General features: G+C 41.1%; 1 protein-coding gene across 1 annotated transcript in view; it reads right to left on the reverse strand.

The window, feature by feature from the left end:
• The window catches only part of LOC126191349 (lysosomal acid glucosylceramidase-like), a 195,643-nt gene that overhangs the window by 123,158 nt on the left and 55,841 nt on the right, over positions 1–16,644 (reverse strand). Inside the window, exon 3 of the mRNA XM_049932188.1 lies at positions 1,919–2,122. Coding sequence (XP_049788145.1) covers positions 1,919–2,122 — 204 coding nt within the window. The remainder of the gene's footprint in view (positions 1–1,918; positions 2,123–16,644) is intronic.

A 16,644-nucleotide genomic window follows, 5' to 3' on the forward strand; every position in this document is an offset into this window, starting at 1 on the left:
ATAGCAAAACTCCTTTACTACTTTAAGTGTCTCATTTTCTAATCTAATTCCCTCAGCATCACCCGACTTAATTCGACTACATTCCATTATCCTCGTTTTGCTTTTGTTGATGTTCTTCTCATATCCTTGTAACCCCTCATATTATGAGAAAAAATACTTGTATAGGGAAGGGCAATTTCTCCTCACGAACGGCTGGCGGTAACATTAAGATTCCTAGCAACAGGAAGGAGCTACAACGATTTGGAATTTTCAACTGCAATATCGAAACAAGGGTTGAGTGAAATAATACCCGCAATTTTTCAATTAGAGCATTGTATGCCGCTGTCTTTTTGTCTCAGTCACTATATTCTTTACTTTAATCTTCCACAAACATGGGTGGTTTCTATATATTTCAATGAATTCACTTACAAACTCTCGAGAACACTGACGAGTATCGGCCATTTTAATGCCCTGTGTGCACAAATACAAACACTAGACTGAGCAAACAGCTGTTTTGTGCCAGATTTGCGGCGATCTCCTGTCCACATGCTCCAACTTGTCTGCGCAGATGTGGTTTCAACCCACAGATTTGAGAGGTTTCGCTCAAACCTACAACTCCAACTTCCAGGTTACTGCGAGAGTTGCAGGGCGAACCTAATGACTGGCACCTCAGGTTGGTGCAAATCTTCTGTCCACACGCAACGATCTGTCTGCGCAGATGTCATGTGAGCAGACATTTACGCAGACAGATCGTTGCGTGTGGACGGGCCTTACGTTTGTCTAATTGCTTTGTTTCTACCGAGGGTGCTTTGTTCAATTCTTTAATGTTCTTCAGTCAAAATCTGTCAGTATAACTGCTTGCCACGACGAAATACGAACTGTTTTGAGAAAGTTACGGCATTTAAGAACGGAAACATTCGTTGATGAATGCATTTAATGCAGTTTGTGTTTGAGTGGCAACTTATCGTTTCGTGACAGTAAAAAAACATCTCTCAGGGCACTAACTTACGAGATACTGGATCTGCAAATTTTTCAGATGGAAAGAAGATTTCAAGATTTGCCCTAAATTCAGTTTGTGAACTTTTGAACGAAATGTGTTTCCCGAACTATCAAAAAGAATTCCCAAAGTTGAAACTGCTTCAGTTATTAGGACAGTACCCCTTTTTTTTCAAACAAGAACAACTTGAAAATGCACTGTGTAACATATACGCTGATGTGAAAAAACACTTATCTCCAAGAATCCTCTTAAAGTTTATTTATTTATTTATTTATTTGATTAGCCATCCGTAGACATTGTACATTGTCAACAATCATTTAGACTCTGTTTATGAAGAAACAACGAAGTTCCTGCGTTCGGTTTTGACCCTACCTGCAACTATAGCAAGCAGTGAACGAAGCACTAGTAATCTTAAAAGAGTGAAGAATTATTTAAGGAATTCAATGTCCAACACCAGGCTGTCGTGTTTGAACACGTTGGCAATAGAAAAGACTTTACTTGGAGAGCTATCCAGTGATCAGATCTTTGCAGACCGAGTTACAGACTCATTCGTGGAAAGAAAAGACAGGCGCATTGCACTTGTATACAAGAAAATATAAGTGCTTCTTTTCTTGCTGCTGGAGTTCTACAAATCTGTCATCGTTTCTTGAACAAGTTAGTTATTATTATTATTATTATTATTATTATTATTATTATTATTAGTGGCGACGGTAGTGGTGATAGTAGCAGTTGTTGTTGTTGTTGTTTTATTTGATGCATTTTGTTTCATTTGTTTAAATTATTGTTTATTGTACTATTTTGTCTACCTATAATAAATGTAGAGTCTCCCCAACCTTTACAACCACGCTACGCCACTGCTTTTCTGAAGGATATAGTACAGTGTGGTACATTATGCAGACCCTTGTAAAACTGATAAAGAAGTTCCTGGATGTATGTACTTACAAGAGGCACCTTTTCTTGGAGAAAAGGAACCAACACTCTTCTTAAAGCGGAGGCCATCTTTTGTTGATGTGTACAGTAAATACTTTCCAGATGGAAAGTGTGTTACTGTTTCAAATTCATCACAGTATGTGGCATTGCAGACACATACAATACTGTCATATCCAAAGCTTTTAGGAATGCATTGTGAGTCAGCATTTACTGGCACTGGAACAATAACAAAATTTGTAAATTAAGATTAACACAGTTAGCTGAGATTAAATAATCATAGCATTGAATAATAAACACCTCAAAAACCATTTTCAAACAACTGATCATCTCCATATGTGTGTAAGCTTAGATTCAAAGGAGGCAGGGAATTAATGAATAAGTCTTATGAAATAAAAATTAAAAAAAACTTTATTGTGAAATAAAAACACATCTATCCATTCCATGAGAAATGGTCCAAAACTGATGGCAGCAACTTCAGACGAATATCAGTCCTAGACATAATATACAAGATGTTCTCAAAGCCCTTCTGCAACCCCCAAATGGCTACCAACTTTGAGAATATTATGTGGGTTTCAGGAAAAGAAGATTTTGCTCAGAAAAAATCCTAAGCCTCAAAAACCTCATGGCAAACAAAAACTCGAGCAAAATCAAATGTTATCACTTTCATTGACTTTCAAAAAGCATACAACTCAATAAACTACAGATACCTGATCTCTATACTAAAAGAACTAAATCAGACAACAAAATCACAAACATAATCAGAGTGTCCTTACCAGCACATACTCCAAAGTTAAATTCAAGGATGAACTCTCTGAACCTTTTGAGCAAAAACTACTGTATGGCAAGGAGATCCACTCTCCTCATTGCTATTTAACTGCACTATAGAGAAAGTACCCAGAGAGTGGAACATGAGGACCCAAACTGGAATCCAATGGTCAACCAAAAACCAAAGGCATCAGATTCAACTGTCTAACTTCTGCAAGTGATGTGGTCCTAATAGCCAAGTCCTTGGAAGAAGGGTGGAAAAACGGGATGTGTTACAAAATCTCTTTTGAAAAGACCAAAAGAATGACAAACATAAAAAAGCCACTGAAACATCTTACACTGTGAAACAAGAGCCAGATATGAAAGAATTCAAGTGCGAGTACCTTGAAGAATGCTCTTCAGAAAAAGGCAATGGAATATAGAAGAAATAAAGTTGAACTGGCCTTCCAACTTGATAAAAACAAATATTACAAAAAATCCTTCTCATGGAATGTAAAAATAAGATAGAACAGCATGGTAATCAAACTGGGAACTGTACATGCAGCTAAAACACTATCCATCACCAACCATGACTCAGCTGAAAGACTTGAGACCATCCATTGTAATACATTTGTATACTCCTTGATATGCTGCCCAGAGAGTAGTTGAGATGTTGCTGCTCAAGCCTGTCCTAGTATTGAATGGAGACCTTCCTTAACTCATTATGTATGTGAGGAGAGTTTTTGTGATGACACAGACACACTGAAAGTTTCAATTGATCTTAAACATGTTCAGTTGGGTTAATGACAGCAAATTCCACAAGCCACTTCATTTGATTAATTCTTGCCTCCAGGAGAGAGCAATGTGCTTCAGCATTATTGTCTTGAAAGATGAAACCTTCACTGATATGTTAACTCTAGGGACAGACATTTGGTTGAGTGAACTCATTCGGATACTGCACAATGCTCAAATTACCCTCAAAAGTAATGAAAACCATCCAATATCCATACATGATGTTGTTGCTATTGTTGCTGTGGTCTTCATTTCAAAGTCTGATTTGATGCAGCTCTTTGTGCTATTCAGTCCTACTTCATCACTGCATAGCTATTGCAACCTACATCCACCAAAACCATCTAACTGCAGTCTTTCTATACAATTTTTACCCCACACACTTCCCTCCATTAGCAAATTTCTGATTCCCTGGCACCTTAATGTGTGTCCTAAGAACTGATCCCTTCCTTTAATTAAGGTACACCATAAATATCTTTTCTCACTAGTTCAGTTCAGTACCTCTTCAGTAATTATGTTATCTAATCAACTAAATATATCTGTAGCACCATGTTTTAAAAGCTTCCATTCTCTTCTTGCCTGAACTGATTACTGTGCATATTTCACTTCCATATAAGACTAGATGGTAGATAAAAATCAAAAAACACTTTCTAACATTTAAATTTATATTTGTCATTAAAATACATAACTTTTTCAGAAATTATTTTCTTCATATTGCCAGTCTGCATTTTGTAACTTCTGTATTTTGGCCAAACATTTGATGTTGGTACCTACACAGCTAGGTGCATTTAACAGGTGGCCACAGGCTACTAAATTTCTGAAGATGCTCACAGCTGATGGAAAACTGGTAATAATGGAAATTATTTATGACGCGTGGATGCTCCACAATTTTGTGCCTGTAATCGTATGCCAGAGTACTGTGAGCTGACACAGCTTCTCATATGAATGTGCTTGTTTTAAATTTCATCAGTGCTATTTAGCTTCACTCCTCTGCTTCATATGTGTTTATCTATTTATCAGACACAGTTCCGTGCTTTATTAGCTGTGTAAAGCATTGAACTGCTGTTTGCACAATGCCTGGTGTTTGTTATATGTTTGAAGAGCCCCTTGTAATCCCTCAGTAGAGTGATAGTTTTCATAACAATAGTAGCATATCAGAGTACTGTGAGTTGACACAGCTGCTCGCAAGAAGATGCTTATTTTAAATTTCATCGGTACTCTTCAGCTTTAACTTTTTTTCATGTATGATTTTGACTTTATCAGGGCACCTTTAGGAACTGTGATTGCTGTGTTTAGTTGCGAGCTGAGATGGTGAACTTTGGCCACTCACAGATCCAAGCAGTGATAGCTTCAGTCATGGAGCTTGCACTGAAGTTCACACGTCACCCATGGTCAAGTGTGAAGCTCCAACATCAGTCACATAATGGGGCCCTTTAGGGATATGGCTGCCAAGAGTGGGAAGGACATGAGTGTGAACTCTGTGTGCCTACTGGGTGGAGTAGTTCTGGATGTGGAGTGGGTGCTTCCACGTGCCATTAAGAGCACAGAGTGCAGCCAACTGCAGGTGCTGGCTTGTGTCAGTACTAACAATGTGTGTCACTTTGGATTGGGAGAGACTCTCTCTGTTCAGTGGCTAGCTGAAGTAGTAAAGATCGCCAGTCTTGCTTGTGAGACAAAGGCGGGGTTCACCATCTGTGGCATCATTGACACAATCAACTGTGATCCTTTGGTACAGAGCCGAGTGGAGGGCCTGAAGCAGAGGTTGTGTATGCTGCAGATTCCTCAACTTGCAGCATATGATTGTGAGTTTCCAGGTTCTGATAAATAAGTCAGGGTTCCACAACACACAGCAAGCAGTTACATGGGTAGCAGTGGTTGTGAGGAGGGGACTGCACAGTTTTTCAGGTTATGGGGTCTAGGGAAAGGGCTTCAGTTTCAAAGGGTGCATAACGAACATTAACTGATGGAAAAAAGCAACACCAAAAAATAATTAATGTTGAGTAATGTTGAGTAATGAAATTCAGGGATTACATTTGTCCCGGTAACATTTAATTAATTAATATAGCAAAATCACAAATTATTGTAAATGCAAGATAAGCCATTGCAAGTGTGAAATGCTGGTAAACTAATAACCAATGTAACTGCCTGAGTGTTGAGTGAAAGCATGCAAACATGCATGCATTGTGTGTTGTACAGGTGCCAGATGTCAGTTAGTGCAATGGAGGTACACGCCTGCAGCAGCTGGTTGGTCAATACAGGGACAGTTAATGTTCTCTGTGACTGATCCTGGGGTTGTTGTGTTACGATGTCCCATATGTGCTCAATTGGAGACAGATCTGGTGACCAAGCAGGCCAAGACAACGTGTCAATATTCTGTATAGCATATTGGGTTACAACAGTGGTATGTGGGTGAGTTATCCTGTAGGAAAACACCCCCTGGAATTCTGTTCATGACTGTCAGCACAACAGGTTGAATCACCAGACTGTTGTAGAGATTTGGAGTCAGAGACCAAGGGATAACCACGAGAGTGCTGCTGCTGTCACACAAAATTGCACCCCCAACCATACCTCCAGGTGTAGGCCCAGTGCATCTAGCACACAAACAGGTTGGTGACACCAAGGCAGAACCGACTTTCATCAGGAAACACAACGGAACTTCACACTGCCCTTCAATGAGCTCTTGTTTGATGCCTGCGAACCTTGCAGAACTAGCACTCCTGAAAGAAAGGATACCGAGGAAACATGGCTTAGCCACAGCCTGGGGGATGTTTCCAGAATGAGATTTTCACTCTGCAGCGGAGTGTGCGCTGATATGAAACTTCCTTCGCAGGAGAGCTTCTGTAAAGTTTGGAAGGTAGAAGCCGAGATACTGGCAGAAGTAAAGCTGTGAGTACCAGGCGTGAGTCATGCTTCGGTAGCTCAGATGGTAGAGCACTTGCCCGCAAAAGGCAAAGGTCCCGAGTTCGAGTCTCGGGCGGGCACACAGTTTTAACCTGCTAGGAAGTTTCAATACAGAGATGTCCCACAATGACAAAACACATCAACCAGTGGAAAATGGAGCAACACCCAGACGGGCAGAAATTTTGTGGCACTAAAGACTTGGACACAGAGAAGCTTAATCCAAAGTATGTGGAGTCACTAAGTAAAAAGAAAAATATGAAGTGTGTGTGTAAGCAAAAATGAAAAGACCGTCTTTCAAACCAAGCCAGATTACTACTGAAAATGTTCTAGAAGTGTTACATAATGATGTGGGCTATATTAGACAGACCTCCTTAGGTGGAGCACATTACTATGCTACTTAACTAGATGATCACTCGAGATATATGGTAGTGAAAGTGCTAAAGCATTAAAGTGATGTTTTTGACTCTTGTGGAATTTAAGGAAAGTGTAGAGTGTGAGACAGGGAGAAAACTATAAAGTTTCCAATTGGACAATGGGACTGAGTACATCAACAGCAAATTTGAACAGTTGTTCAAGGAAGAGGGCATATTACACTGGAAAAGCACAGTTTACTCCCCCCTTCCACAGAAACACCGAGCACCTGAATAAAACATTTTTATCCATTGTGATGTGGCTACTATTTGAAAGTAGTTTGCCCAACACCTTTTGGGAAGAAGCTCTGATGTTAGCCTGCTACATCCATAAGAGATGCCCAACGAGATGCCTTGGTGGAAAAATCCTGTATGATGTCTGAAAACAAAGAACTTATTAAAGAAGTCTTGAAACTGCTCGAAGTGTTTGGCTGCAGAGCCTGGACAAGCACATTGACATCTGACAAGCTTGGGAAACAGGCAGAAGTATGTGTTTATATTGGAGTAGAATCAGGATCAAAAGAATATTGTCTGTAGATCTCTGGACAAAGAAAAATTCTTTTGACAAGAGATGTCATATTTGACAAGATACTATTCCCTCTGAAGGCTACAGTAAACAAAGAACTCTGTCTCCCATGGAAAGTAACCACAAAGCAGATGGCAACAGATAATCTACACAGCAATGAATTGACAGCAAAAACGCCAGTATGGTGTGGTTGAGCTTTCCTGATCTATCAACGGAGGGCAACAACGCACCACCAAGGGGAGCAGAACCAGTAGCAGACGATGCATTTGAGTCAACAGCAGTATGGAGAGATGGGAGACAATCCAGGGTTGGAGAAGAAAATGGTACTGTAGCGAAGGCAGTGCAGTTTCCAGCAATGGAGATAGTGATATGTGTGAGGAGTGCGATACCATGTTGGAAAGTGGGATTTATAGTGCAGTTATTGAAGCAGGATTACAATGCTTTTCATGTCTGGGGAAACCAAAGAAGTGTGGTTCGTGTCACCTCTTCTTTTTTTTTTTTTCTACCTATCACACGTCAAGCGAAACCGTCTTATCCAACATCAGTAGAAGAGGCTTTAGCCTCACTTCACTTGGAAGAGGTGTACAGTCATTGAGTCAGAGATGAGTAGCCTAAAACTTGTCAACAGATCTAAACCTGAACGTCTTATAGGAAGTAAGTGGGTGCTTACTACTAAGAGAAACAGAGAAAGTGAGTTTACTAAATTTAAAGCAAGGTTAGTAGCTCTGGGTTATAGCCAAATATTCTGAGTAGATTATTGGGAAAGCTACAGTCCAGTAATGAGATGAAGTACCTTGAGGATTCTGATAGCAATTGCAGTAGTCAGTCCTTGGAAAATCAAACACATTTATGTAGAAAGTGCTTATCTCAATAGCTTCTTAAGTGGCACTGTTTTCATGGAACAGCCAGAATTATTTAATGTGGGGAATAAAGTGTGTTTATTGAAGAAGAATTTGTACAGGCTTCACAAAGCAGGTAAGGACTGGAATTATTTTTTTTCTGGTTTGTGATGAAAAAGTTAGGTTTGAAACAATGTGAAAAGGACCCTTGTGTATTCTTCTCTAATCATTTGATCATTAGGATTCATGTTGATGATGTGGTTGTAACACGTGAGGAAGAGAGGACTGAAAAATTCAAGAATGTTTTGAAATCTAACATTAGCATTTAATAAAGGGATGGCATGTTGTTTATTTTAAGACTTAAGCTTGAGCAGTCTCAACGGCAAATGAAATTAAACCATACTAGTTACATTCAGCAACCACTGAAAGAGCTCAAAATGCATGACTACTGGTACATAGCTACACCAGTAATGACAACCATTTGGTGACTAAAAATTGTACCAAAAGGCTGTGGGTTGTTTGTCATATACACTCCTGGAAATTGAAATAAGAACACCGTGAATTCATTGTCCCAGGAAGGGGAAACTTTATTGACACATTCCTGGGGTCAGATACATCACATGATCACACTGACAGAACCACAGGCACATAGACACAGGCAACAGAGCATGCACAATGTCGGCACTAGTACAGTGTATATCCACCTTTCGCAGCAATGCAGGCTGCTATTCTCCCATGGAGACGATCGTAGAGATGCTGGATGTAGTCCTATGGAACGGCTTGCCATGCCATTTCCACCTGGCGCCTCAGTTGGACCAGCGTTCGTGCTGGACGTGCAGACCGCGTGAGACGACGCTTCATCCAGTCCCAAACATGCTCAATGGGGGACAGATCCGGAGATCTTGCTGGCCAGGGTAGTTGACTTACACCTTCTAGAGCACGTTGGGTGGCACGGGATACATGCGGACGTGCATTGTCCTGTTGGAACAGAAAGTTCCCTTGCCGGTCTAGGAATGGTAGAACGATGGGTTCGATGACGGTTTGGATGTACCGTGCACTATTCAGTGTCCCCTCGACGATCACCAGTGGTGTACGGCCAGTGTAGGAGATCGCTCCCCACACCACGATGCCGGGTGTTGGCCCTGTGTGCCTCGGTCGTATGCAGTCCTGATTGTGGCGCTCACCTGCACGGCGCCAAACACGCATACGACCATCATTGGCACCAAGGCAGAAGCGACTCTCATCGCTGAAGACGACACGTTTCCATTCGTCCCTCCATTCACGCCTGTCGCGACACCACTGGAGGCGGGCTGCACGATGTTGGGGCGTGAGCGGAAGACGGCCTAACGGTGTGCGGGACCGTAGCCCAGCTTCATGGAGACGGTTGCGAATGGTCCTCGCCGATACCCCAGGAGCAACAGTGTCCCTAATTTGCTGGGAAGTGGCGGTGCGGTCCCCTACGGCACTGCGTAGGATCCTACGGTCTTGGCGTGCATCCGTGCGTCGCTGCGGTCCGGTCCCAGGTCGACGGGCACGTGCACCTTCCGCCGACCACTGGCGACAACATCGATGTACTGTGGAGACCTCACGCCCCACGTGTTGAGCAATTCGGCGGTACGTCCACCCGGCCTCCCGCATGCCCACTATACGCCCTCGCTCAAAGTCCGTCAACTGCACATACGGTTCACGTCCACGCTGTCGCGGCATGCTACCAGTGTTAAAGACTGCGATGGAGCTCCGTATGCCACGGCAAACTGGCTGACACTGACGGCGGCGGTGCACAAATGCTGCGCAGCTAGCGCCATTCGACGGCCAACACCGCGGTTCCTGGTGTGTCCGCTGTGCCGTGCGTGTGATCATTGCTTGTACAGCCCTCTCGCAGTGTCCGGAGCAAGTATGGTGGGTCTGACACACCGGTGTCAATGTGTTCTTTTTTCCATTTCCAGGAGTGTATATCCACATGTACTCGGCCTGATATTGCTTGCAGGAAGGTTGAGTCAGTTCAAATCCAAACCAAGTTTTTCTCACTGGGTCAGAGTTAAATGTGTGTCTCACTTTCTGCAGCAAATCCACAATTTGAGCTTATGTTTCAATGCCAGTTGTTCTGATCTTGGTGCATTCAGTGATATTGAATGGGCAAATGACCCAGCTGAGTCTAAGTCTGTAACAGGGTACACAAGTTTGGTAGCTGGAGCAGCAATCAGCTGGAAGAGTAGAGGGCAATCCATTGTAGCAACCTCCACAGTAGAAGCTAAATTACATTGCAATATTATAGACATGTAAGGAGGTGGAATGGTTTGTAGATTTTTTAAAATGACATCAAGTATTCTGAACTTATTAGACTACCTTGCAGATCAATCCTAACAACAGACGTGCCATTGATATTACCAAGAAAAAGGCGGTATCAGAAAGAAACAAACATTTCCGTTTGCGTTAACGTGAAGTCAGGCAGGCTGTCTTGGTTGGATTTCCAGTCAATGCTTCTCTTCTCTGTATGTGCTTCTTTGGTGCAGTTCGAGTAGGGTGCGAAAAACGTGTGTGAAAAGGAAGTAGCGTGACGTTGGTGCCATTCTGTGTACTGTATGTGTATGTTTTGTGTAATAACATTTTATCAAGAATGATGTGTGTGTTTTAATTCAGCCGCCCACCCCCGTCCATGTGTCAATACCTGCTGCACACATGAAAATTACGGCACAGTCTCAAAGGTAACTAACGCGCATGACCGGTACAGTGTGTATTTAAAGCGGAACTGATTTCCATCTTCATAGAGACACTTCTAGCGCTACTCTATGTGACTGGCGCGAAATTTGAATAGGTAACATGTATCCGATATAGGAATATGCGTACCAACTTTCGTTCATGTCACACGCAACTCCTTCGCGGTGTTGCGATTTTTGTCCGCCAGTGTAGCAACAAACAGTATGATGCACCCTATTTGCTCCGGATTACTTGTCAGGATGACAAGTATGTTTTTGCAACCATTTACATTTCGAGTGGGCTATTGAACTAACTTTAAAAATCATTTTCTGAGAATGCGTTCAGTACGATTTCGAACAACGTTTTATGCAAACCACAGACTTAAATCATGTATTTTCACCAAAATATCGAGGGTAGATTGGAATCACCACGAACTATAATTGTATGAGTAAGAGTTGGCTATCTATTTGAAATTAAACTCGTATTTTCTTTGAACTATTCAGAAACTGTATCATCTGAGTCGAGGGATCGGTAAAAGAAACCAATTATTAATTTATTCCAGTTGTCAACTATAACACCTACCCATACTAAATCACGGGAAATATCTACTTCACTAGGATGTAAACTACTTCTGACATCAATAAGCACTCCACTCTGTGTAATCTGTCCTTTCTGAACGCGGTTCGGTCCTTCCTAAAAATTTCAGCTGAACGTAATTCCGGCTTTAGTCAGCTTTTCGTAGCTTACCTCTAAAGATTTGAGATTCAGTGATTTTTGTTAGCGCATGGAACTCCGGTTCTTCCCCGACACATGTACAACAGCTAACTGAACGCATTCTCAGAAAATGATTTCGAAAAGTTAGTTCAAGAGTCCACTCTAAATGTAACTGGTTGCGAAAACATACTTGACATCCTAACAGAGAGCATCGTGACAGATATAGGGATTAATGTCGTTGTAGCTAAACTGACTTCAAACCCATCAAAAATAAAACACAAAAAGCATGTATCCAAAAAAAAGAAAAAATCAGATAAAAATTGGCTTGTCACCTTCCTAAGCGACAGTCTGCGCCTTCCAAGCTGTCTGTGTAAGCGTAGACCAGATATGGTCTAAATTCGAAGAAATAGTATCGACGGCAATTGAAAGATATATACCAAATAAATTAACAAAGGATAGTACTGTTTCCCCACGGTAAGCAAAACAGGTCACAGTAGTGTTGCAGAAGCAACGAAAAATCATGCCAAATTTAAAAGAACGCAAGATTCCCTAGACTGAAGCAATTTTACAGAAGTTCGAAATGTAGCACGGGCTTCAATGCGAGATATTTTAATAGTTTCCATAGCGAAACTCTCTCTAGAAATCACAGAAAACTCAGAGCGATTCTGGTAGTACGTAACGTACCGGTACTCTAGCGGCAAGATGCGATCAGTACCTTCACAGCCCGATAACAATGATGTTGATACCAGTGCCACTAAAATACAGTTATTAAACATGGTTTTCCGAAATTTCTTCACAAAAGACGACGAAATAAATATTCCAGAATTCAAATCATAGAAAGCTGTCAACTTGGGTAACGTAGAATCAAGTATCCTCGGCGTAGCGAAGCATCGTAAAACACTTATCGTATCAGTAATAAAGGCAACGCCTCCAGTCTCGACTGTATACCAGTCAGGTTCCTTTCAGAGTATGCAGATACTATAGCTCCTTACATGGTAGTCTTACACAACTGTTCGCTTGTAGAAAGACCTATACCTAAAGACTGGACAGTTGCAAAAGTCACACCAATACCTAAGAAAAAAAATAGGAGTAACCCGCACAATTACAGACCCGAATCACTAACCTCGATTTGCAGCAGGATTTTGGAACATATACTGTGTTTGAACATTCTAAACAATCGCGAAGAAAACAATTTATTGACAAGTAGCCGTTCTTTTGAAACACCACTAGCTCTTTATTCTGATGAAGTAACTAGTGCTATCGACAGGGGATGACAAACTGATCCATATTTTTAGATTTCCAGAAGGCTTTTGTCAACCTTTCTTCACAAGCGTGCCCATGAAACATCGTCTCCTTTACTGACAGGATTCAAGATTGTCTCAGGAAGATCACAGTTCGTAAAAACTGACTGAAAGTCATCGAGTAAAACACAAGTAATATCTGGCGTTTCGTCTTAGATTATTTGCAGATAGAGCGAAATCAGCCACATGGGTATCTAAAGTAGTCCCCTAAATTTGGTTAAACGATAAATAACATAAATCAAAGGCTGTAATTTGAGCTAAATACTTAGGGATTACAATTACGGATAACTTAAATTGGAAAGATTACATGGATAATTTCGTGGGCAAACCAAACCAAACACTGTGATTTATTGGCAGAACACTTAAAAGATGGAACTGGTCTATTAAAGAGACTGCTTAATACTACGTTTGTCGGTCCTCTTCTGGAATATTATTGTGCAATGTGGGATCTGCATCAGAGAGGATAGACGGAGGACATCGAGAAAGTTCAAAGAAGACTAGTTCCTTTTGTATTATCGAGAAATAGGGGAGAGAGTGGTAGGGTTTGGGGTGCAATCATTAAAACAAAGGCAGTTTTCGTTGCAGCAGGACATTCACATGAAATTTCAATCACCACCTTCTTAGGGAGAAATGATCATCGTAATAAAAGAAGAGAAATCAGAACTACAGAGAAAGATTTAAGCGTTCTTTTTTCCCACACGCTGTATGATATTGGAACGGTAGAGAAGTAGCTTGCCAGGCACTTAATTATGAATTGCAGAGTAATCATGTAGATGTAGAAACATGTTTTCAAGAGCATTGTAATATTTTATGAGATTTGGCTAAAATATGAAATTTTAACATTATCATATGTATTAATTTTTGCTGAAACTACTTCTTGTTCTGCACTTCAAAGTCTTCGCTTTTCACTGTTGCTTTCAGTTTATGCTCAGACAGTTTTCGACGAAAGTCTTTGGACTTTATGAACAAGATGGGGTATATTTTCTAGGTTTTGCTTTTGAAAAAATGTAGGCAGTGTTTGTGAAAATGTGTGTGCTGAAATAAGAAGATTAAAATAAATAGCCGTTGTAAACTGGAAATTTAATTGTTCAAACAAAGCCAGTGTTTGTGAAAATATGTGTGCTGAAATAAGAAGATTAAAATAAATAGCTCTTGTAAATTGGAGATTTAATTGTTCAAACAAAGCCAGTGGTAACCCCCAAGACCCCTTTTTATAGAATATTACACAGCAAAAGAAGAGACCCAGGTACCGAAGCCAACATGAAAAGATAATTAGCAAATTATTACTATAATGTAGTGGATCCTACCTTTAACCTAGGAAAGAACTGCAACCAAATGAGACACATTACGCAGCGATGTTATTATGAAGAAATAATTCAAGGGCTGGCTGGAGTGGCCGAGCGGTTCTAGGCGCTTCAGTCTGGAACCGCGCGACCGCTACAGTCACAGGTTCGAATTCTGCCTCGGGCATGGATGTGTGTGATGTCCTTAGGTTAGTTAGGTTTAAGTAGTTCTAAGTCTAGGGAACTGATGACCTCAGATGTTAAGTCCCATAGTGCTCAGAGCCATTTGAAACATTTTTGAATAATTCAAGGAGTTATTGTGGAACATTTAAGGGAGGGTTCATTGTGGGACCTTGGTGCCAACTCAGTATTATCATCATTCATCCGGTGCACGGTTAGCTGACAGCACAGCGCATACCTGATCTGTCTTTCACTATATCCATTCTGACGAAAGGTGACCTCAAGATAAGCTAACTCAGCTGAGAAACTCTCAGGGTCTGAAATGATGTGTGACCTGGAAATCATGGTCCAAAGTCTCTCTTCATACTCAGCTGGTTAGTGACAACTATCGGCCTTTATATACAAGTCTGTTTGAGTAGGCTTCCTATGAACAGCATGTGCCAACATACCTTCAACCTTCCCTCTGACTAATACATCCAGGAAGGGAAGGCAGACATCCACTGAATATTTGCATCGGTTAAATTCATATATTCTAAAACAGTGTTCAAATTCTCACTGCAATGAGGCCATACAGCAAAAGTATGGCTATACATCTGAAAAAAAACACGCTTGTTTCACAGCTACAAACTGCAAGGCACGTTCCTTGAAGCCTTCCATAAACAAATTTGCAAACCTAACCTCACTTAACCGTAACGAATCAGGCAGAGAAATACAAGTGAAGAGAGAGAGACCACAACAAAACTAACTAGAATATCAGAGTCATGTAAACGAATTACCTTTAACCTACATTAGTAATCCGCCGTGTTGTTAATGTGATGCTCACAGAATAGCAACGTGTTTTGCTAAGCAGTATGTCGGAGCACCAGTGTTACTTACAAATGGACAAGGAGAACACCTTCCTTCTGAATCTTCGGAAGGCCATATAACATTGGAGGAACAGCACTATAAGTACTAAGACTCTTGATAGCGTCCTCCGAAAACGGACTTTTCTTCAGGCGGTTATTAGGTTTTCTCTTAACACCTTTTGCGGGGTCAGCACCGATCCTACAATATTCTGAATCTGTAAACACTGCATCATCTGAATGCAATCCTGTTTGTCCAAAACTACTGTAGCATTGGCCTCGTCCACAGGTAAAATAACAATATCCAGATAAACTCTAAGTGACTGTAAAGTAGCCCACTCTGCTGTTGTTACATTACTCTTGGGTTGATATGCCCAGTCAGCATATGATATGTGTCCTTCCTAGCCTCTTCTGCAGCCTCAGGAGGTAATTTAAAAACAGCCTGTTCAACAAAATAATAAAATCAATCACTGGCAAACGACTGGGCTTCGGTGCAAAATTTAAACATTTCCCTGCAAAGGATAAAACTTTGTCGTCAAAACCTTTCTACATGAGATTTATCACCGAACGTCGAGGTACAGCATTAGACTGTGAGCCACGGAAATGTTGAAACTTCGCCAAATGCCGGGAAGTTACAGAATGAAATTCCCATTCATTCTGCGACCATGAAGCACCATCGAGCGAATGGCAAGAAAAAGCTGACATTTTTGAAGCAGTCATTAAATGAAGTCGAAACAATTCCTTGGAATCAAAATCCAATTGTAACAAGTGTAATTGATGCTTTTATGAACAAGAATGGTGTTCTGATGTATCGTGTAGAAAAACGCTACTCCATTGGTCCCATTAGTTGGTTGGTGTGAGCCTCACGTTAAGGACTCGGTGGATTTCTTTCGTCGGTTAGAGGGAATGCATTTCACTCACTCTGATATTCTGCTAAGTTATGATATAGTCTCTCTCTTCACTCGTGTTTCTCTGTTTGTTCCGTTACAGTTAATCAAGATTAGGTTTGGTGTGGAAATGTGTTGACTTACATCTACTTTTTATTCAGTGGCCAGTACTAAAGCAGACAGATGGAGTTGCAGTAGGAAACCCATTGTCACCTCCTATTGCAACTTTGTTTATGGAAGACTTCGAGGAACGTGCCTTGGAGTCAGCAGTTTTGAAACATGCACGTATTTTCAGATGTATAGACCTTACTTCTGCTGTTTGGCCTTATGGCAGTGAGAATCTGAACAGCCTTTTAGAACATCTGAATTCAATCCCCCCGAATATTCAGTGGATAACTACCTTCCCTTCCTGGGTGTGTTAGTCAGGAGGAAGGTTGATGGCACGTTGGGCATTGCTGTTTATGGGAAGCCTACTCACACTGATTTGTATCTACAGGTTGATACTTGTCACCATCAAGCTCAGCGTGAACCCATCTTGAGATCACCTTTCCTCGGAATGGATATAGTGAAAGATAGATCAGACATATGTTGCACTATCGACTAACTGTGCACCAATCGAGTGATG

This window comes from Schistocerca cancellata, chromosome 6, assembly GCF_023864275.1.
Source record: "Schistocerca cancellata isolate TAMUIC-IGC-003103 chromosome 6, iqSchCanc2.1, whole genome shotgun sequence".
NCBI classification, from domain to species: domain Eukaryota; kingdom Metazoa; phylum Arthropoda; class Insecta; order Orthoptera; family Acrididae; genus Schistocerca; species Schistocerca cancellata.